The 22208-nt window shown below is 41.9% G+C and overlaps 1 protein-coding gene across 1 annotated transcript in view; it reads right to left on the bottom strand.

Annotated features, from left to right (window-relative positions):
* LOC109383290 (eyes absent homolog 1-like) overlaps nucleotides 1-21834 on the bottom strand; it is a gene marked incomplete at its 3' end in the record, with an annotated part of 255798 nt that extends 233964 nt beyond the window's left edge. Inside the window, exons 1-2 of the mRNA XM_019643588.1 lie at nucleotides 21710-21834; nucleotides 10780-10885 (exon numbers count right to left, since the gene is read on the bottom strand). Of these exons, the coding sequence (XP_019499133.1) occupies nucleotides 10780-10812 (33 nt within the window). The remainder of the gene's footprint in view (nucleotides 1-10779; nucleotides 10886-21709) is intronic.
* Nucleotides 21835-22208: the final 374 nt, after the last annotated feature.

Here is a 22208-nt window from a genome sequence, read left to right on the forward strand (position 1 = left end):
AAAAAAAAGAAATACAACAGCCTCATTAAAGAAAGAAATCAGCATTACTATATATTTGTCAAATGATTTTTGATATAACAAAAATTTGAGAGTTTCTAGTCATCAAAATTGATTACCATACATTTAAGGACCCCTAAAAAGAATTTTGTTTTATACATGATTTTAGTAAAAATAAGAACAAGTGAATAAACAGTCATTCACTTCATTCTTTGTACAGCCCAACGCCAATTCTCTCTTATACCCCCTGGCATTATGCACACCGTATTTCAAAATAAAAAGCATGAAATAAAATCAATAGTTTTTAAAAATAATTATTTCCCTTTCCTTCACAAAAAGAAGAGGAAAACTGCGAAAGAGGACATACAAAGTTTTTTTTGTGGTGTTTTTTTTTTTTTAACACCAGCTGGAAAAACACATAGGCATTTGTTATTTTTTAACATGTACTCTTGACAAACATATAACATATGTATGTATATTTCTGTGTCGCTTAATAAAGGCACTCATGTTTTCCTTTTGGTCCTCACAACGATTTGGAGATACACAAGACTGAGTCTTATCCCCATTTCAGAGATGAGACACTGGCTCAGAGATGATCAGAGATTGGCACGCACACTGGCAGCCGCTCGGTCCAGCCTCCAGCAAAGCCCTCCATGCCCACAAAGCCCAGGCCCACTCCGGTACCCTCAGGAGGCTCCACTCACTTAAACTGGTAAGAACACAAGCTCAGTTCCTGCTTTATTAATGTGAGATGGGAACACACATTCATAGTATTGTATGAATCAAAATTTTAAAAATTAAAAGAATGTTAGTCTATGTTAAATTTGAATTTGGGAGACCGTTTTTAAAAATTTCAAGAATTCCTTTGAAACATAACCATTAATTAATCTAGTTTAACCTAGTAGAGCAGTTTGGAAATTTTTCTTCAATGAATAAGATTTATTTGCAAAAAGCACATGAAGGTTTGGTATATGCCTGTCAGCTTATTTTGCCTATCTGCTTTCATATAGTTGCATACATGGGTAAAATTAATCTATATTATTTTCTTTGGAGATCCTATTTTCACAAAAGGATACATAAAACTGAACCTCATCCTCTGCTCAAATTATCAGAAATTTTCCATTAATGGCTGCCCAATTAATAGGGTTTCGGGGCAGTGGTATTTGTTTTCAGCATACCTCGACCTTCCTGAAACCTGGTGGAACAAGAAAAGCTCGGAGCCAGACTCTGGTGTCTGTCCAAAGGTGCTTGGTTCCCTGGAGCCATGTAGAGTGAAAGCTGCCAAACGAGCACGCGCAGAGATTTCTCTCTGTTTACAAGACTACCGCTCCAGGCAACTGTACTTACCCATCCATTCATTCAACCACAACATTTTTCGCATCCACGACGTGCAAAATAGAGAGGGCTGCGTGTCAGAAGGAGGGCAGTAATAATCCCTGTCTCATGCTCTCTGCCCTCAAACAGCTTACACTCTGGAGTGCATGGAGATGTGTCAATAAATGTGGACAGTATACTATAGAATACATGCTGATTAGCAGTTCAAAGCAATTATTGCGTGAAGAAGAAAGAGTTCTATTTTGGGGGGGAGGGGCAGATAAAGATAACTTGGCATCTGAATGAACTCAGTGTGCAAAAGGGAGAAAAAAACACCTTGTGGTTGGTTCTACATGGAATGCAACAGGGAAAATGAATTATATTTATATAATTACATATGTCTATATAGCCCTACTACTATAGCATATGTAATATTTATTTATACAATTAGTCATATTAATTATCAAGCTTCGCTTCTTTTGTCCAAAAAGACTGAGCAAAGATAATTTTAATGCAAAAAAAAGGTCAACAGTATCACTGTATTAGTCATCTATTGCTGTGTAACAAATCACCCCAAAACTTAGCATCTTAAAATAACACTCATTTATTATCTCACATACTTTTTCAGGGTCAGAAATCTGGGAGCAGTTTAGGTAGGTGGTATGAGATATAAGGGGTCCTCACAAGGATGGACCTTGGCTGTCTGCTGGGGCGGCATCATCTGAAGTCCGGACAGGGGTAGAAGGATTCAATTGCAAGAAGGCTCCCTCTCATGGATGGAGAAAAAGCCTTCTGGCCACCTGGGTCTCTCCGACAAGACTGCCTGAGTGTCCTCCCAACATGGCAGCTGGCTTCCCCCAGAATGAGTGATTCAAGAGACAGCGAGGAGGAAGGCACAGCAGCTTTTTATGACCTGGTATCCACAGTGACATACCATCATTTCTGTTCTTTTTTTTTTGCTGATTACAAGGGAGTCACTAAGTCCAGGCTACACCCAAAGGGAAGAGTTCACCATCAAGTGGTTCCATCTCTTAAAGGGAGGAGGATTAAAGAGTTTGTGTGAAGATATTTTAAAATCACAACTGAGTCTAGAATGGGATACAAAAGTAGACGTGTTGTTTTTTTTTAATTATCGTCCAAGCATCTTTTAAAATCAATCACAGGAACATTCTATACAAATAAAATTATACATGTATAGGAATGTGGGCATCAGAGACCCTTATCATTATATTAGCATCAATGTAAAGATATACTATGGGTTCTACAAATAGTAATATTCAGTGACTGAGGGATGAAGAAGGTTGCAAAAGAGAAAGATCAGGAGACCTGAGAAATGTGGAGATGTGTCATACTGGGGTTCGAATGCAATCCTAGAACTGTGGGATTGGATCATCAAACTGGGCACTTGGTGCCCAAAGATGCTCGGCTTCCATGATGGGTCCTCTTGATCATCCCTTGGGGACTACCACATGTATTTATTTTGTGATGCATAAACTTTATTAACTTTGATTATCCAGTACAATATGGACACTAATAGAATCATGCTTTGTTAGACCGATTTCTTCATTTTAAAAATGAAGAAAATGAGGCCCGGAGGGAGGAAATAAGTCAAATCCAAGATGATGGCGCTGGACCGATAGGAACAAAGCGAGAAACCCTGAAACGGGAGGAAGCGCCGTTGCACACCAATCCTCCAGTGCTGCCAAGAGAACCACGGCGGGGGCCCTCGGTTTATCTACACTTCATCTGCCCCCTCCTGGGGCTCCTCTATGCCAGCTTTCATGCCACAACTGTGGAGCTGAGAACACACCATAGAGACCTTCTACGAAGAAACCCTAAAATATTTGCTATCTGGTCCTTTACAGAAAAAAAGTTTATTATGTTATCGTTATATTGAAATGGCTGTCGTATTCTAGCTCACACTTCTGGTGATTACCATCACTCCTGCAAACCAGAAAAGTGCTTTCTGTATTCTTTTAAGGATGTAAGCTACCCTTCCTATTCGCACCCACACTCCCCCCACCCCCTCAAAAAAAATGAAGTTCCAAAGTCTGTGCATTTTACTCAGAAAGAGAGATCCACATGCCACCATTGCTACCTGGTTATATTTCCCAGGTTCTGAACCCCCACAGTGACGTGAGCTCAGAGACCCCTGCACATTAAGGGTTCCAGATCAGAGGCAAGCCACGGGTCATGAGTCTTAATGGTGAGAGACCCTCTTTCCTTTCTTTCTAGCATCTGCCACAAGCGATGTTCATCCTTGTCACACTCCATGTGTTGAGCGCATATGGACCAAGTGAGCTGTGCCAGGACACAGATGCCGGCCAGTTCAGATAAACAAATGTTGACTGAGAGCAGATAAAGACCTTGACATTGGGTTTGGCCCTGGAAATATAAACAAGTCACTGTCCTGGTTCTGGAACAATTTTCCTGTTTAGGTTTTATTCTTTACCTAAAATACCTCACCACTAATACGACTTGGTGCCCAGTGTGAACCTGGCCAGCCATTCTCCTCCAAGCTCTCCCATCACTTTCCAACATGGGCTCTTTCAAGGCACCCAAACCAGTTTTTCCTGTTCAAAGGCACAATTATGCCTAATTCCTTCCAGCATGGTAGACACCCCCAGTCATAATCTCCTCTTAACTCTGTGAATGTACACCCATTAAAACTAAATTAAGAGCCAGTACCTGATCCCCCAGTCAAGTCAATTTTAACTAGTAATGACGGTGTTTTGTAAGCACGTACTGTATGTGTGCCTGGTGTGTTCATGATGATATTAGGCACAGCAGCAAATGATAGGGCAGCTCTTATCTGTGTCAGGCACCATTCAAAGCACTATCCCATATCTAATCTCAATCATCACACCAACCCCCGTGATGTACGTTACTACCATCATCCCATTTACAGATGAGAAAAATGGCCCAAGGGAGACACACAGAGGTGCCCAGTGTCCTGCAGCTAGCAGTATCACAGCTCCAATCCGAGACTGAGGAGCCAGGCTCCAGAAACTGCACTCTTGTTCACTAGACGTTCTTCGTGTGTTATTTTTAATCCGACAGTCATTCAAAGAGGGTATGATTACCCCCACTTTACAAATGAGGAAGACCTGAGGCTGACAAAGATTTAAAAATGGTCCAAGTGCAGAGCAAAGACTGAAGCAGATATGTCTGACTCGAAATGCTCTGCCCTGCCTGAAAAGATGCCACACCGGGCTTGGCACCAGTGGCTGTAGAGACTGCTTCACAGTCTGCAAAGCACTTTGGCATATGATATCTTATTTCTTCACCGTGACCCAGGAATACAGGTCTTGTTATCTCTATTTATAAAAACAAAATGGAGGCTCAAAAGTTGAAATCACCTTCCCAAGGTCCCCTAGTTAGTAAGCGGTGACTCAAAACCAAGAATTCTGGTTCCAAGTCTGGGTTTGCTTCACTATACTCACCAGCCTTCCCATTTTTAAGTGAGCGTCTATTATCAGCTGTGTATCCACCACACACAGGTTAGCCCCTGCTCCTGGCACTATTGCCTAGGACTGAAAATGCAAAGCATTGCTGCTTTCAAACAGGTCAAGGCAGAGAAGAAAAACTAGTATATCAGAGATCCAGCTTATAATTGATTTGTGACAAATTAGCAAAAAAGAATTATATACAGAGGGTGTCAAAAAATGTATACGTATTTTAAGAAAGGAAAAATCTGTATTAAAATTGTAATATTCAATACATACCAGTAACAAAAAATGAATACAAGTCATGTTTGACTTCAGCAATTACAAGAGGTGCTCAAAGTGGTTACCATCAGCATAATTTTAATTCAGTTTTTCCCTTTCTTAAAATACGTATACATTTTTTTGGCACCCTCTGTATATCTGCTATCAGATATTCCCCATCAAAATGATGAGAATCTAAGTGATGGCATATCAAGGACTTAATCTCCCCATCTGTTAGATAATGAGGCAGGACTAGAGCTGTGGTTTCAAACCGCTGCCTCTGTGAGCACAACCTGAGGACCTCGGGCTATTTGAAGGGTCATAGTGGCACCTATTGGGTGGTCTGCCCTGCCCCTTCTCTGGGAACTGCCCTGTTTCTGCTGCAGCTCCTGCATCAGCCACAGCATCACCACCCATGCAGGACGTCTTTCCACATGGTAGATGGCCCTGTAATATGTAAACTATGGTAGGCAGCCAGCACTGTGCAAGGAGAGTGGGGAAAGCCAGTCTACAAAGAAAAAACTGAAAAAAAAAATAATGTACAGAGGAAAAATGGAAAGAAAACTGTCTGAATTCTCTATCTTTTTTCTTAAGACTTTCCTCTTCTTTGCTTAAGCCAGCTCATCGTGAGTTCCACTACTTGCAACCAAGTAGGGCAGTGGGATGGGCAGGCAAATAGGTGAGGTTTTACGCCTCACATTCTCCTTAGGCTTTGTTATGGGTTGAATTGTATCCTCCCAAAAAAGATTGACAGTTGGCGTCCTGATCCCCAGTATCTATGGACATGAGCTTATTTGGAAATAGTCCTTGCAGATATTTTCTAGTTAAGCTGAGGTCAGTAGGTTGCACCTTAATCCAATATAACTAGTGTCCTTATAAGAGGAGGAGAGACAGACATGAGAGGGGAAAGGCCATGTGACAACGCCGGCAGAGAGCGAACGGCTACGGCGGTGACTCAAGGAATGGCCAGGACTGTTATCAGACCTCCAGAAGCTAAGAACAAGCAAGGAAGGATTCCCCTGCCTTGATTTTAAACTGCCAGCCTCCAGAACTCAGACAATAAATGTCTGTTAATTTAATCCCCCCTTTCACCCCTGCCCCCCTTACGGTACTCTGTTACAGCAGCCTGAAGACACTAATACAGGCTTCCAATAAGATGCTGCTGCTTGAAAAAAAATTATAAATATCATTTATATAAAACATCTCGTTCATGGTAAAGCTGAAAAAAAAAAGAAATCCTGATTGAATTGATAATTTCCCAGTTAATTTGACTTATATAAGTATCAGACCTGTATAACTACCATATTTGCCGGCGTATAAGATGACTGGGCGTATAAGACGACCCCCTAACATTTCCACTCAAAATACAGAGTTTGTTATATACTCGCCGTATAAGACTACCCCCTCTTCCACACACCTTCCACACACCAAATAAAAGGTAAAACAATATCAGATTTGATTTGACCCACTGAAGTGCAAACAAGCGTATTGTATTTCGTGCCACCACATAACCGTTTTGGCGATGTTGAGCCACCATGTCTGCTACATGTTTTTCGAGTTCTGGCCAGTGTGGGGTGCCTCTTCTTAATGCACACTTACCCCTTGGCATACTCTTTAATGCTTTCTCATTTGATTTCCAGTCCCGAACCATCTTTTCTGTTACTCCATATTGTCTTGCAGCAGCACAATTATTATTTTCCTTAGCAAAGTTTATAACTTTCAGTTTAAAATTTGCATCATACTTCTTTCTTTTGGCTGGTGCCATGATAGGGATGATAGGGGTTTGACTGGTCGACATTTTCTATGCTGTACTGTACAATGGTGCAGTATTGTGGTTGGCTGTTGGCTGTATACAAAGCCTGATTTGATTGGTCCCTGCTCCCTGTTTGCCCGCCCTGTCACTATAGCAGTCTGGTCCACCCTTGCATCAGCATCTCCCTGGGACCTCACTAGTGCGCAAGTGCGAGCTCTTCAACATTCTAACAGGCACCATGATAGCGCAAAATCGCGAATCTTCAATGCATATGTAAAGAAATATACGGTAACCCGAATTTACCACACTCGCAAAATCGCACACAGCCGAGCATACACCCAGTATGGTATCGCGATTCGCGATTTTGCGCTATCATACTGGGTGTATGGTCGGCTGTGTGCGATTTTGCGAGTGTGGTAAAATCGCATAACAGCAAAATCGCATAACAGCCGAGCATACACCCAGAGCGCTGCTGATGCCTGAACGGTATGTGGAATGAAGTGGGCGGGCATCGGGAGGCCACTATGGCACGGGGCAAGCACTATGGGCAGTCTATCTGAAGTGTACCTGGCGTATAAGACGACCCCCCACTTGGAGGCATATTTTTCAGGGCCAAAAAATCATCTTATACGCCGGCAAATATGGTACTTTTAGAAACTTGTGCTGAATAGTGTGCTTCTCCCTATTGATAAAATACATATTTAATTCTCCTGCTTTGGTTAAAAGTCACCTTTCTTTTTTTGAATCTCCAAGCACAGGAATAAGGTACAGACATATTTTAGCTACCGGTTTTCTTACAAAACCCAGCACCTCAGCACAGCTGCTGTTGTTAGCATTTCAAATGAACCATAATTTAAAGGAGACATAAGAGGCGTGGTTGTAAGAATACAATGGAGCCCTAAATATAATTATCCCCCAAAGCTCCTGAATAGCATCACCTAACATTTTCCCATTAAAGGTGAATTAACTGTCTACCATTTACAATAGCATGCTCCTTTTAGAGTCTCTGGAGACCCCATTTCTCCACAGCTGACAACATCACAACCAAACATGAGTAGTGCTGGTGCATAGAATACCTGACACAGGTATAATACACGTTGCATTTTAAAATTTTCTTGTAGACTTGCAAGTAACCAGATCTTTTTATCCATGAGCATATTTTTATCTACAGATATTTCCAATTAAAGTACTTTAGAGTTATATTGTACTTTTCAGTCTCCGAAGAACTTTAAAATACATGACTCCACTTGACCTACAAAATTATAACTTTAAATGAGGAAAAAGGTAAATATTATCAACTCTGCATTACAGTTAAAGACACTGATGCCTGGAAATCTACCCCAGGTCATACAAGCCAGTAAAAGTTAAAACGAGGTCTTCCGACTCTGAATCTAAAATGTAGTTTTCAAGATACTAGGCTGTCTATCTAATTCAGGCTCAAGGTTTACTTTTTTACATGGTGGGTTTTTTTTGTTTTAACTGCAGGCCTTACAGCCTCAAGGAAAAATACGGTGATTTATTTTTTAAATTCACTTCTTTGTCAAGGAGCTAAGAGGTGCTTTTCTTATCTTGACCTGATTTCCTTCTAAAAATCCTCATACACTAAAGAAAATGAAAGATTCAGCTATCTCTTGGCGCTTTAATGTTTGTGTTTCAAGTTGTTTATCTCAGAAAGGGCCAACCACCGTGAGAGGGAGTGGACCTATCTGTGCTCATCCATATGGGGACTCCGCGACAGGCAACAGAGGAGGGCCAGAATTACGACAGAAATGACATGAAGGTCCACAAACCTCCTCCTCTCCTTCTGTCCACATGAGATGAATTGAAAAGTGGGCAAAAACTTACAAAATCACATGAGCTACTTCTTCCTAGATGTAGAAAAACCACACATGTGGAACATTCCAGAATAAAAAAACGTAGAATTTGGTTTAACACCTTTGTCCAGTGCTGTGTCTACTTAGGATCCAAATGAGAAACTACTTCCTCTCTGCCCATGGTCCCTTGTCACATGATAGACACAGCGCCCAAGTGCTGCTAGGGTCACCAGGCTACATTACAGGCACATCGTGCTTTTTGATGTTCAAATAATCAATAATTTTTCTTCCCTCAAGTGTCACGAGCCACCTCAAACCTTTTAGCTTCAAATCTCACAAAGCGTAACAGCACCAAGATTACGAGTGAACATGTTTAAGGGGCCCCTGCACTATGCCACCTCACTGCCCACTGCAATGCCAGGGGAGCTCCTCTTGGCCCCTCCCACAGAGCCGCTCTGGGCTCCCCAGCTGTCATGGGGCTAAAAGAACACTGGTGACACTCTTGTTAGCCTCCTGTCCAGCCCAGGGGTCCTGGCCTAAAAGAAAGAAGTGAAGGGGCTTCACTGCCTCCTCTCCCATCTTGTCACATACACGTCTATCCAGGAGAGAAAGAACCATGTGACGTTGAGGCCAAGTAGCTCTCAAGACCAAAACTGCTTTACTCCTCATGTGATTAAAAAACAAAACAAAAAAACTCAAAACGATATGTGATGAGATGCCCACTAAACCCATCTTTTTCTTAGATAGGCAAAACAAAAAAATGAATCATTACATTCTTTACCTATTTTTCTATTTCAGTCTCAAATCTTAATTTCTGAATCCTTAAATTAAAATTTGCATAATATAAAATAGCAAAATAAATATTATCGGCATTTATTTGCAGACATTGCTAAATCTGTTGGGACTCCTCCACACAACAACTTCCATCAATGTAAGGAGCAAAGTTACATCAAAGAGGGCAGTAAGGAATCCATTATTAGAGAGTTTATTTTTCATTTATTTTACAGCCACTACAAAAGTATTTTTAACATAATAATAAAATCGAATATCCCTGGCCCATCACAGGAGCTTGAAAGAACAAACAAACAAATTAAATGGGTTAAGGGTGCTTTTCTTGTTCAGGGTAAAAGCTACATCATACAGAATGATCTGGAAGGGCTCTGTGTGAATTACCTCACAAGATGATTGAGGAGATCCATAAAACACACTCCGTAATTGCCTCCAGTATGACTGCAAAAGTACCTTGATAGCACTTGACCCTTTGTTATTAAAATCCGTGTCCATTAGCAGTTCCTACTTATTGCACAGCACCAATAGGTCTTGTAAAACACACATTTACAGGAACCACAACAGCATTACTAAAGATCACACTTCGGTTTTGTAATAATTCTACTGTGAACAAAGCCGAGCTATGAAACCACAGGTATACGAACATCATGATCAGAGGACTTAAAGGGCAAAGTCACATAGGCCACCCCAAATACTGCTATGGAGGCTCTCACACACTGAAACATTCTGTTTGAAAATTAATATCCACGGACTTATTCAAGTTCTGACTCACCCAAAGGTTATTTATAAGATTACCTCTAACTGGCAATATCTGTTTATGAGCCAAAAGAGACTTCTCTCTTCCTGATAGGAACCTGGGGAAAATTTCTAAATCTTTTTTCTTCTGCTCACAAAATAAACAAACGAAATAAAACCTAAGAGACCCAAGGCTCTCCTTCATTGAAAGCCCATTCTAAAGTTCATCAAACTGTGAAACTGTCATTCTAAACACACAGTTGAAAGATATACACACATACACACATGTATTCATAAAACAAATGCATATAAAACAATCCAAACTTAGATATTCATTTCAAGTTTTATGAGACAAAATGTATTTGTTCCCTGAGGCAAAGAAAAATGTTAAGTCTCAAAATTATGTGATGCGTGTTGGTGTATTTAAGTAATAGTAAGGGTTGGCTTTGCCCTCTGGAACTCTACTTTTGATAACTGATACCTCGAAAAAAGATATCAAGTGGGCTAGGCTGAGGAAATAGTGTACTACTTAATTCATAAGTTTTAAAATCATTAAAAATTGGTACAGAGCTCGTGAGGAATTTCTAGACACTCAGGTTACAACAAAAATAGTAATTACGATTTTCAAAGTAATAACTCTTTCCTTAAGACTGACATTCTGTTTACTTACAGACAGTCCATTTATCCCCCGGGGGTCTTCCATCGAAGACGTCTTCTGAATTATATATGGGGCTATTAGCTACACACTTCTTCAAAGGGTCCCAACACCCCTGCACCTGTGGGGAAGAGAGCATCAAGCAGCTGTATTAATTGTGTGGCATGAAATTAAGAGCTGATCTTTCCATCTGCAGCTTCCCACTTCCTAGCATGTATACACAAGTCAAGAATGCTTACCTTCACCGAATGAATCTTTAAAATAAATATTATAGGCTCACTGTTTATCACAATTTACATGAGCCAAATGTGGCCAAATGATAGCTCAGTGTGTCTGCTGTCAGCAGCTGCAGCTCAAGGAAGAAAACGAATGGAGAGGCCAGCTAGAGAGCTCTCCACACACATTATTTTTGAGCCAACAGGGTAAGAGCTTTTTTTTTTTCTCCCCCTTTTCTTTTTTTCTTTTCGAATTCAGTTTCTCCATACTATCTATCAACGTCAATTGTACCACAATGCAAAGAGGAAATACTAACAAAGAAATATGACTGTAGTCTGAGCAAGGATAAAAGAGAAAAACCTAGAGTTGAGTGTTTTACCCTCAGGGCAAGGATATTATTATACTATTTCTTGGCAAGTTTACATTAGGTCACAGTTTCACGGCTGATCAAGTCTGAACCTTCAGAAAGACTCAACACCTTCAAGAAGAATGGGGTTTGGGGATACTTCAAGACATGGACAATAAATGTAGTGTTTTAAAATCTACTCTACATTCAGCTATCTTAAAAAAAAAAAGAATGTAGCCACCTAGCTGCCCATTCTCGTTTGCTTTCGGAATTAATTTGCATGCTCAAATTCAAATGAGGAGCCCAAAAGAGGCTCTCAGCGTTTCTTACTCTATATGCCTCACATAATCTCCAGCACAGGTATTTAAATATAGATGTCATTTTAAGGGGAAAAAAAATAGACATGATCTTAATATTGCCAAAGGTAAAATTACAGAGAACATGTCAACTTCAGTACCACTTTTTGTAAAAGTACTTGAACTTCTACCTGTCAGCATGGTAGGAAAGCCACTGCAGTGGACGTCCAGAGATCTGAATTCAGGTTCTGACTCTGCCATTACCTAGTTGAATGACTTCAGGCAAATAACTGAGGCTCTCTAAGCCTTGGTTTTATTATCTGCAAAATGGGAGATTTCAACTGGATGATATCTTACAAGTTTATATCTTAGATTTATAATTTAATGAATGTATGTATTTACGCACAAATTTTTCAGGAAAAGCATTCCAAGCTTGGATCATTTGGGATGTAATTTTGAAATGCTGGAGTAATTCTCACAGTTGTTTTGCTCACATTTATCAACGCTGAAAAACATAGGCCTTATCCACTGTCAGCACAAAGATGTTGCTTTTTGGACAATCTAAGACTCATAAACAACTAGATCCCTAAAATTTGGAATCCTTATGAAAGCACAGTGTTTTTATAATTTTAATGAGAAACAGCTTTATAATAATCTCAGGCTATGAGTAAATAAAAATCAAAGGGATGTATTTGTGGTCTGCTAAACAGAGGGGGAAAACAACAATATAACACTCTATTTTAAATTACACAAAATTTCAGAACTGAACCTTAAAATCCACCAGCATTGCTCTGAAAGGATTCCTTGCATAATTAGGGCAGAGATATTATAAAAACTATAAAAACTAGACGTTTTTCATTGCTAGAGTTACTCTCTGGAGGCATGTTAACTTTTCCAGGCGATAAGGTAGCATTTTAAAATAATGATAATAATCCCGCCTTACATTGGTAAAACGCTTTACAGTTTACAAAGTGCTTTCACAAAAATCGCCCACAGTGCACCTATATGTGGTGAGACAAAGTCCAGTCTCATTCCTCACAGAAGGGAACAGGCCCAAGACAAAGCCCCCTCTGATTCCCCCGAAATTCCCATCCTCTCCCTACCTGTCCTGAGAACATGTTTCAATCAAAATCTGTATATTTGATATTCCAGGATTATTTCCCATGTGTTTCTTTTCCATATTTCCACGCTGAACTTACTGAACAGTTTAAGGTATTAAGAATGGTCAAGTTACACGAGCTTGAAAGGTATTTCATTTGTAATTTTATTTCTTCTGAAGATGAAACTGTTCTGTACTAAAGGCTGTGTTTGTTATTGTTTCCTGGACTCAAAAGAAAAGACTGAGATTACTGAGAAGTCAAAAGAGTCAGGCTTCATCTACTTCAGGTCCATGTCTCCACTAAGAAAGGCTACCACTCAAAAATCAAAAAATCAGAGCGAGCCACGGACTTTATTTACAAATCCTCCGCTGCTGGCTAAATCAGCATAGTTGTTTCCAGATTTCTACTTGTCAATCCAAACCATGAAATATATGCCATGACTGGGTCTACTGACATTTAGGAGCCTGGCTCTGGTAAACCCTTAATTCTCTTGCTGGACTTGATCTTTCATGGTTTATAAATAAGCCTGCCCCCATTATAGCACTTATCTAATGGGACCGTAATTATTCCTCTACCTGTCCCCCCCCTCCCCCGCCCGCCAGGCTGCAGCTCCTCGAGGGCCAAGACCATGCCTTCCTCTCTTGTTCCGGTCACATATGGCACTCATTAAATATTTTGAATGAATGAATGAATGTTATTGATACGTGGCAATTTTTGAATACATGTAAACTCTGAGCTAGAATTAGGTGGGCAGTTAAATGTGCTATCATTCAATCAACTTAAAAAGTATGCATTAAATTTAGGGTCCTGAAAATTTGTTTCAAGTATCCTAAGAAACAGGCTCAGGCAAAAGCAGGTTACTTAATTCATCTCTCTCTCTCTCTCTCTCTCTCTCTCTCTCTCTCTCTCTCTCCATCCCTCCCTCTCCCTCACCACCTTCCTATCTACCTACCTTACTTGCCTACTTACTTACCTACCTATTGCATACATAGAGAGAAGCTATTCATAAAGCTGTATAGACCTACACATGAATGCTTATAGAGGACTTACAGGCGAACTTTGCAGAGACTTGAAGTCAAGGAGTGGTTCCTAGAAAGAACGTCCAAGGAGGCTAATCTAGGTATAGGATGGGAGGGGCGGTACACACTGACGGATGGATCAGTGCGATGAGATGTGTTTGCAGAGATTTGTGGAGCAATAGAGGCAATTGCTTGGTATCAGAAGTGCCCCTACAAGACAGGGCGCCATGAGTCTAGTGGCGGGCACCCATTCACACGTCCATCCTCAACACTCACCCTTGTCAAAGCACAGAATTTGGTCAACCACTCACTTGTGCATTTACCCCAAAAAGCCAAATCCTTTATTTACCCACTCCTGAGTCAACTATTACAGTACCCTCTCGAGTTGTACACACTGGAAGGATACCCTTCTACTAGCCACTGAAATGTAAGGTTCCCTAATAAAGAGAGAGAGAGAAGGACTGAGAGACATCCTGGGGCTCTGCTGGCCAAGTTCAATATACCAGAGCCATTATTACGAAGAAAAGATCGTCTGAACAAAATAGTAAGAAAAAGCTGCACAGGTGGGCATACATTTAAGTATAGCCCAACTCTCCATATTTGCTGGATGCATGGGCAGACAGTGGTAAGCAGCCCCTTCCGAGGCCACCACTGCCCACAGGAGACAGGGTAGGGGCACCCACAGCTTGAGGTGGTGGAGCTCCTGACTTAAATTCACAGCCTTAGGTTAGATGCCAAGCTGGTGCTGAGCAGAACTGGGCAGGTGGCGAGAGGGGCAGTGGAAAGCTTCCTGGGCAAGGAAGAAACAAAGCATTGGTCCTGTACAAGTTGGTCTTTTCAACACTTGAGGAAACGATGCTTTCTTCAGTCCCAATCCCCAGACTGTTGATGAAACACCACTGAAAAGCTAACTTTGTTAGATGGGCTCGCCCAACACAGGGTTGGTTAATGGAAGCCTTAGGAGCTTCCTTTGTATTTGCCGCTCTTGGGGAAAGGGGCTGAAATTAGTGGACACATACTAGCAAATAAAGAAGGCAAATAAATGTTAGATTTATACACTGATAAAACAGACCCTATGGAAAGCATCAAGTTGAGACCACAGTCTGACAAATCTTTCAGTTATACAAAATCCCCTTTGGGGGCACAGAGAAATTATGAAATTGGGCCACTGGTGATGGCATTATAATTATACCTATAGAATGTAGTGGTGCATATTTGGAAGTGGTATTTTATGCCCTGTTGTAACCAATAAGCCTAATAATAATTTTTTAAATACAGAAACTGTAATGCATGTGAGACAAAACATCTATTCTGTGCTTCCTTGCTACAAATAAACAAACAAACAAACAAAACAAACCTGAAGGATTGTGAATCTAAAATTTTCCAGGTTCTGTAAAAATCCATTTTCACTCCACACAGACACTTCCTAATCTTTTCTATGTCGGCAAAAACCAGGCGTTTGGTAAAATAAGCAATAGCACCTCATCTTACACGTTAACATTATTTTGCTTTTCCTTGAATTCTAGCTCATCACAAATACTGTGGCTCCTGTCAGAACAAAGATTGGGAGAAGAGACGCTGGAATACACGCGTGAGTTCCCGAGGCAGGAGGCAGATAAACGGTCTCGTCAGGCAGGCTCTTGGGACAGACTTTCTAGATTGAAGGAAAATAAGGTGGGGGTGGGGTGGGGACTAATATGGCTAGGAAGAAAACAGTTTTTAAAATTGTGTATATCATGTATATTTTCGTTTTTCCTGCTGATTTTGAAAAATGGGTTGTATTTTCGATGACACGTAAATCATCTCTAATGAACCAAAGACCCATCAGACACTGCTAATAACTTGTGGCTCCTTGGATGAAAGACTACTTTCATTACAGCACACCATCACTTTAATCTTTGCCTTCTCACCAAGTGTTGAGTTTTCTAGCATTCCTGAGGAGCAGAAGGAAACTCGTGGTTGAACATTGCTTTATAGAAAAGAAAAGGGCTATTCTAAAGTATGTCCCCAGAAGACTACAACTGCAGATTGAATAAACATATCAAATCAAGGGGTCTTTAAGAAAATTTACAAACAGAAGCCTGCAGTGAAATGAACCATTGGATAAATACCTCCAGAGACCTACTCAACTCAGCTAACTGTTCCTGTCTCCAGAAGCCACAAGATGCCGAGTGTCACGGCCACCTCTTCTTCGCTTTCCTCACCTGCCTAAGAAATTGGGTTGTATCAAGGAAAACAGAGATCAGGAAGACTCAGGTGAGTCAGGCTCAGAAACCAGGTAATCATGGCTCCTTCCAATTATTAGGGAACGTGTCCCAGGCACTGAAGTCATTAAAGAAAAACAAGTCCAGCGCTTCGCTGATGAAAAGCCTACTACAGCTGGAGATGTAGTTTCTACAGAAATAAACATCCACACCAATTTGCTTTTATAGCTTTTCCACTGATATACTAGTGCTGCTGTTTTCAAGTTTTAAGTATGAAGCCTGTCTATTCTTTATAGAACTTCTGAATACATATGACCCGAGTTCTGCTTCCCTTCTAACTTGGATAAAGAATGAAGGGCCAGGAAACAAGCAAATGTGCTGACACTAATTAAGAAAGTGGTGACGTGTTTATTCAGTAACTACAGTTGAAGTCAAACTATGTTTTCAAGAACATGAGACCTACACATTATTTTAACGTAGCGCTTATTACAGTAACAGTATATTTTTTAAAACCTAAAGAAACACACCCATGATCCCATCCACCCAACTTGTCTGTGTGCAAGCCTAATTTTAGGTAGCCATCTATGATCATAGTGAATCTTCATGCTTGTGCTTTTTTGGGTTCTCTTAACATTGTGCCACAATCACTTTATACTCTGTACATTTATCATTTTTAATGCCCGTGTAATATTCCATCAGGAAGATATCCCTATAAAGTGGGACATGGGTTTTTTTTTCCTCACTCTCTCAATATAGCATATAACACTTCAAGATCTTCATTCATCAGATATTTTTTTCTTTCCTTTTAATGATTTAAGGATAAATCCCAAACAGTGTAATTAAAGGATCAAAAAGTATGATAGTGGAAAATAGTAACAGTAAAGATCAAATTCACATATTCGGATTTCATTGACATATTAACACTGACCCTGGTAAAAAGGATGAAACACAGAAGTCACATTTTAAAAATATTCAAATGAAGCTGCTACAAAGGAACCTGTAATCTTGAGAGCATTTGTGAATCTCCCTGTGGTAGAGGTTACCAGATGTCTGTATTCATGGCAAACTTCTGAACAGTAAAAACTGTGGCTGGACATTTGAAAGCCTTCACTAAATCACTAGTGGGGACTGTCACTGTGTGGATAAAAGTACGCGTGGTTATCACACCCTTGCCACTTGCTCTTTTTTCCACTCAACATTGCTCTGCATGGAATTTGCCCTCATGGACTCAAGAAGAAATGCCAAGACGCATTCCAGTAAACATGGACTCTTTTATCACTAACCCAATCACTTCCTCCTCCCACCTTCAGCAAGGTGACTCACCCCGTCACACGACCCACTTGGTAGAGGCTCACAGCCATTCTCACAAAATAATTTCTACTCGGGTATAGACAAAGTAAATGTTGCCTGTTGGTTATAATTGGTGGCACACCCATGATGAATCTGAGGTACAGTGGCGTGCTGTGTATCACAGTGCTTGAGAACCACAGGCCTATAAATCTTATGGGCAATGAGAAAATTCAGACATCTAAGAGAAAATAATCTAAAACATGACACTGATAAACTTATCTAAAATTTCACCAAGCTGGTGCATTCACTCTGCTGCATCTACTGACTTCAGGCCATGGCTAGCCCTCCACAGATGTTGTTTGTATGCAGTGTATCACAGAAAACGTTTCTCAGCCTACCAAGACTATAGTTTCAGATTTAAAATAACTTACATTCTGGAACAACTGGCAGCAAAATGAACAGGTTCCGTTCAATGGTTATGTTTGCTGTTTCCAAATTAAGTAAATAACTATACCTAAATGATGGATGTTCTTCCTTCACTCAAAAGAAAAAGAAGAGATACGAAATATCTACTCCTTTACCTTCACAAAGAAAGATCTACCATATCAAATATGTCTTAAAAGTGTTAAAAGTACACCACAAAAACCCATCCTTAACGGATGAGTTTGGACAGTAGTTGCCTAGAACCAGGCATGGGGTGGGACGGGGGAGGTGTTGGGCTGTACAGGGGCACAGGAGCACTTTTGGGGTGTCAGAAGCGTTCTATATCTTGATGGTAGTGGCAACATGGGTGTACAGAATTGTCAAAATTCAGTGAACTATACACTTAAAGTTTATTTTTTTAAATGAGCTACAACTCACACTACTGGTCAGTTGTTACCCTTTTTCCAGTAGAGTCAAGAAAGCAAACTCTCTTGATTGAGACCTCCTCCTCCATGGGGAAGAGCAGTGCTCGCCCCTCCATCTCAAACATGATGCCGTGCTGACCTCTGTCTAGAGGTTCACCCACCGACACTCCTCTCTCATGCAGCTGACATGTATTCCTCCTTGAGGAAATTATACGTGTTCAAAAACCAATAATGTTCATCTTTTTAGGCGTAGAAGTAAAGAAGAGGCTTAAAAATATATCACTGGTTTAAGAGGCAAGGACTGGACAGTATGCAATTCTCTTTAATATTAAGGTTCAATTGGCATGTGGATAATTGATATAATACTGAAGGTTTTCATTTTTAAGGACTTAAACCAGAATTGTGAATGGTGGTCGGGTTTTCAGTAACACCTTGGGTCAAATTCATAAAGCGCCCGGTCTGTGCTTAGCTCACCGTTCAGCTGTCAAGAATAAAAAGCAGCTGTATGTATACAAATACGGTGAAAACGTATTTCTCAGACTCTTAACATCGTTTCTTTTTCTTTTGCTGCTGAAATTCAAAGGCAGTTTTAGCCATGGATGATGTAGGCACAGACGTCAACGTCCAGCTCATTAGGTGGTGTACTTAGTACCAGGGATCTAAGCTCCTCAGTAGACCCCAGAATTAATGCATATTACACATGCCGTTTTACGAGGAACTAGAGAATAAACGCGTCCCTGCTCTGCTGTACCACTCACCTCCTTACCCTTGACAATCACGAGTTCAGCAAAGCAGTTTCCCTGTTTCCTTGGGGGCTGACTCTTCCTTTCACTTGCCTCATAGCCAGAATGAGGACTGTCTGATGGAGGAAAACTGCAGCCTCCGAGGCCAGAACACCGAAAATAAAGACAGGAATGGAAGAGGCACTGAATTGCCAGAAAAGAGGCAGCGACTTGGGGTTTCTTTGAATTTCACTCTTTCCTTAAAAATCAACGGGCAACTGGCATTAGAGCAAAACTAGAAAAGTTTAAGAAATCGGGCTCCCTTCAGTTCAATGAGAAAATAGACCGTGGGTGGACAGAATGTGACAGGGATATGCAGGGTACGGGATGCTATGACGGGGCCACACAAGGAAGTCATGGAATCCAATTTTCCAGAGCAGCAATCACCCAACACATGCTTGCCTTTGCGTGAACAACTCTGGGGACAGAAATTCACCAGCTTGGCAAGCCACTTGGTCCAAAGCGGGAAGGTTTAAACTCTAGGAGGCTTTCCCTTACACAGAGCTGAAATCGACCCATCTTCTCTAGGTTCAATTTTTCCCCTGTACCAACACAAACATATTTCAATGCCCTCCTACACAAAACTGTCCTTGATACACTTAATATTATGATGCTATGCCCTAAGGGCTCCCCTTTCTAGGTTCAATACGTCTTTGTAGAAATGAGTTACTTAACTTTCTGGGGCCCCTCCACAGGACGGGTCTGTTGGTCATTGGCCTCTGGATCCCAAAACCACTGGCACTTAACTGAACTTCAGGATACTCATGCTCTTCAGCAAATGACCAGTTTTCAAGTCATAAATTCCTCTGTTACATATTAATCCCTGTGAAATTTTCGTTTTGTTAGTTTCTGCCTGTCAGTCAAGCTCAAGCAGATTTTCTTTGACTCGTGATCCTGTAAACCAACGACTTGAGATACTCATTTCAGCTTTGTGTCAACGTAAAAACAAACCATTACTTTAGCTTTCTTCTTTGGAGTCACTGATAAAAATGAGGAAGGGGAAAAAGCCAACAACAGAGCTAGTCCTGATGAGCCACACGATAGAGAAAAAGACTACTGGAAGCATTTATGAACTCTGTAACCCTGGAAAAATGAATTAGGCTCTCTGAGCCTATTTCTTCATTTATACAATGACATTAATACCACGTAATAGGTTAGAGACAATTGAAAAAGTCCTCCACATAATACATGTTCAATAAATGTGTGTTAAGCAAATCATAAGCACTTTTATAAAGAAAGAAAGGTCATAAATATGCCATAAATAGGCAATATGCCTGAACTGTCTCCAGTTTTTACATCCAAAAATTATCACATAAGTCAATTGCTTAAGGACAGCTGGGCACTTTTGGAAGCTGCATTTCAGGTTACTAAGGTAACAGAAAAACAATGTTGCTATTACAGGGCTCCTTTAATTACCTTTTGTGAACATTTTGACTTTTTTATAGGCTAAATAATGCCACTAAAAAATATTGTTCATTGCCCCTATTTTGTAACTTATCTTAATTAGTACATCTGTCTTCTCTCCAAGGCCACCACATGTTCCAAATTGTGAAATTTAGATTTATGCTCGCCCAAGCAGGGAACAGGTCTGATGTGGTCTTGGTTGGTCTGACACCCCAGCCCTTCCCCATCTGACCCCAGCTACCCTCTCTGCACATCCCTCCCGCACCCCAGGTCTCCCCTGTCACCTGCAACTATGGCAGACGATGTCCAGATGCCCCTGGTGCCCACCACTCTGGTCCGGAGGACACATCTTTCACCCAGACTCCCGCATAGCCTTCCTGGCTCATCCAGGCCCCTCCTCCAGGAAGCCTTGCACACCTGTGTTTGCCGCCATCAGCGCACTAGTCACTTTAGGTCACAATTCTCCACCAGGCTGCTCCTTCCAGCCAGAAACCATTTTTATCCATGTGACAAGATATATGGTAGGTACTTGGCCCATTTCCCAGTGTTGGCTGAATGCACAGCTCAGAACCAGAGGCACGGGCAGCCAGGGGGTCAGGGTCCCTGAGCAGGCTGGGGGCACGCCTTCCTTACACGGACATTCTCTCCTGCTCACCCTTGCACACCGCACCCATAATTGGGGTCCTCTGCGCTGAGGAGACAATTGAGATTGATTCTTTTGAATATATAATCCCTTCACATTTCTTGAAAGGTTTGAGTCCTTCTCCCACCGAAATATTTTCAAGGAGCCTTGAGTTTTGTGAGATGACTTACCTAGCCAGTATTAGTCAGAACAAAACAGTGAGGGGTGGGTCTTAATTAACATAAAGAAAACAGTAAACACTCTTTATATTGTAGGCAGTATTCCCACCTCCCCCAACCTCATCGAAGGTAAAGCAGAGATCCTGTTTATTTTTTATTGCTTCCCTAATTATTCACAGAAATAATGCCTCGCCCCCGTTGGCCCCTCCAATTCATCTGCTGCTTCTTTTAACTGGCCTCTTTGATTTGGGCCAACAGACCCCCTTTTGAACAAAAGAAGGAACTCCGGGGACTAGAAAGTACTAAATATAAATACCTACTTGCCCCTACTGCTCCCCAAATGTTTCCCCAACTGGAGTTTCAAGTGCAAGCACACACGTCCAAGACAGCCATCACAACATCATATAGGGCCAAGAGCACTCCCCCCTCCGTCCCCTCTATGTCCCAATCAGTCACCACCTCCCCGAAGGAAAACAAACCAGCCTCAGGCACATCCTTCCACGTGCATCGCCCTAAGGCTGCCAGGCCAGGGGTTGCCGCCCGCGTGTCACCGCAGCTGGCCTGTCACCACAGCTGGCCCCAGTGCGCAGCCCCATTACTGCGCGCGCCCGCTGCGCCCATCCAGGTGGCTTCGCGTACCTGGCAGCGGTGCCCACTGGCGAAGGCGGCCTCAGGGGCGCAGGCGGGCTGGGGTATGGGGGACGCTCGCTCGGGGGTCGGGCCCACACAGCTGCGCCCCCTCCGCGGCTGTCCCGGCTCCGATCAGCGCCCTCCTGGCCCCGGGTGGGGCTGTGGCGTCAGCGGCCCGAGCTCTCGGCGGCTGCCTCCGAGCCAAAGGGTCAGATTTAGTTTCACAACAAACTCTCGTCCTCACCGCAACCCAACTGAAGGCTAAAGCCGGCCGGGCGGCCGGGGCAGGACGGGAGCGCGCCGCCAGGGGCGAAGGTGGCAGGAGAGCGCGCCAAGGGAGGGTGGCTCGCCTCAGGCCAGCAGCTGGACTTACTAGTGTCCCAGCTCCGGCGACGCGGGCCTGAGGAACCGGTTCTTCCAAAAAACAAACCGAAAATGGATAACGGAGAGGCCAGGGCAGCGCCAAGAGGGGTTCTGTCTCGGTGTTTAGGGCAAAAATTGCTCTGGC

The sequence above is a fragment of the Hipposideros armiger genome, unplaced genomic scaffold, assembly GCF_001890085.2.
Source record: "Hipposideros armiger isolate ML-2016 unplaced genomic scaffold, ASM189008v1 scaffold_80, whole genome shotgun sequence".
NCBI lineage: Eukaryota > Metazoa > Chordata > Mammalia > Chiroptera > Hipposideridae > Hipposideros > Hipposideros armiger.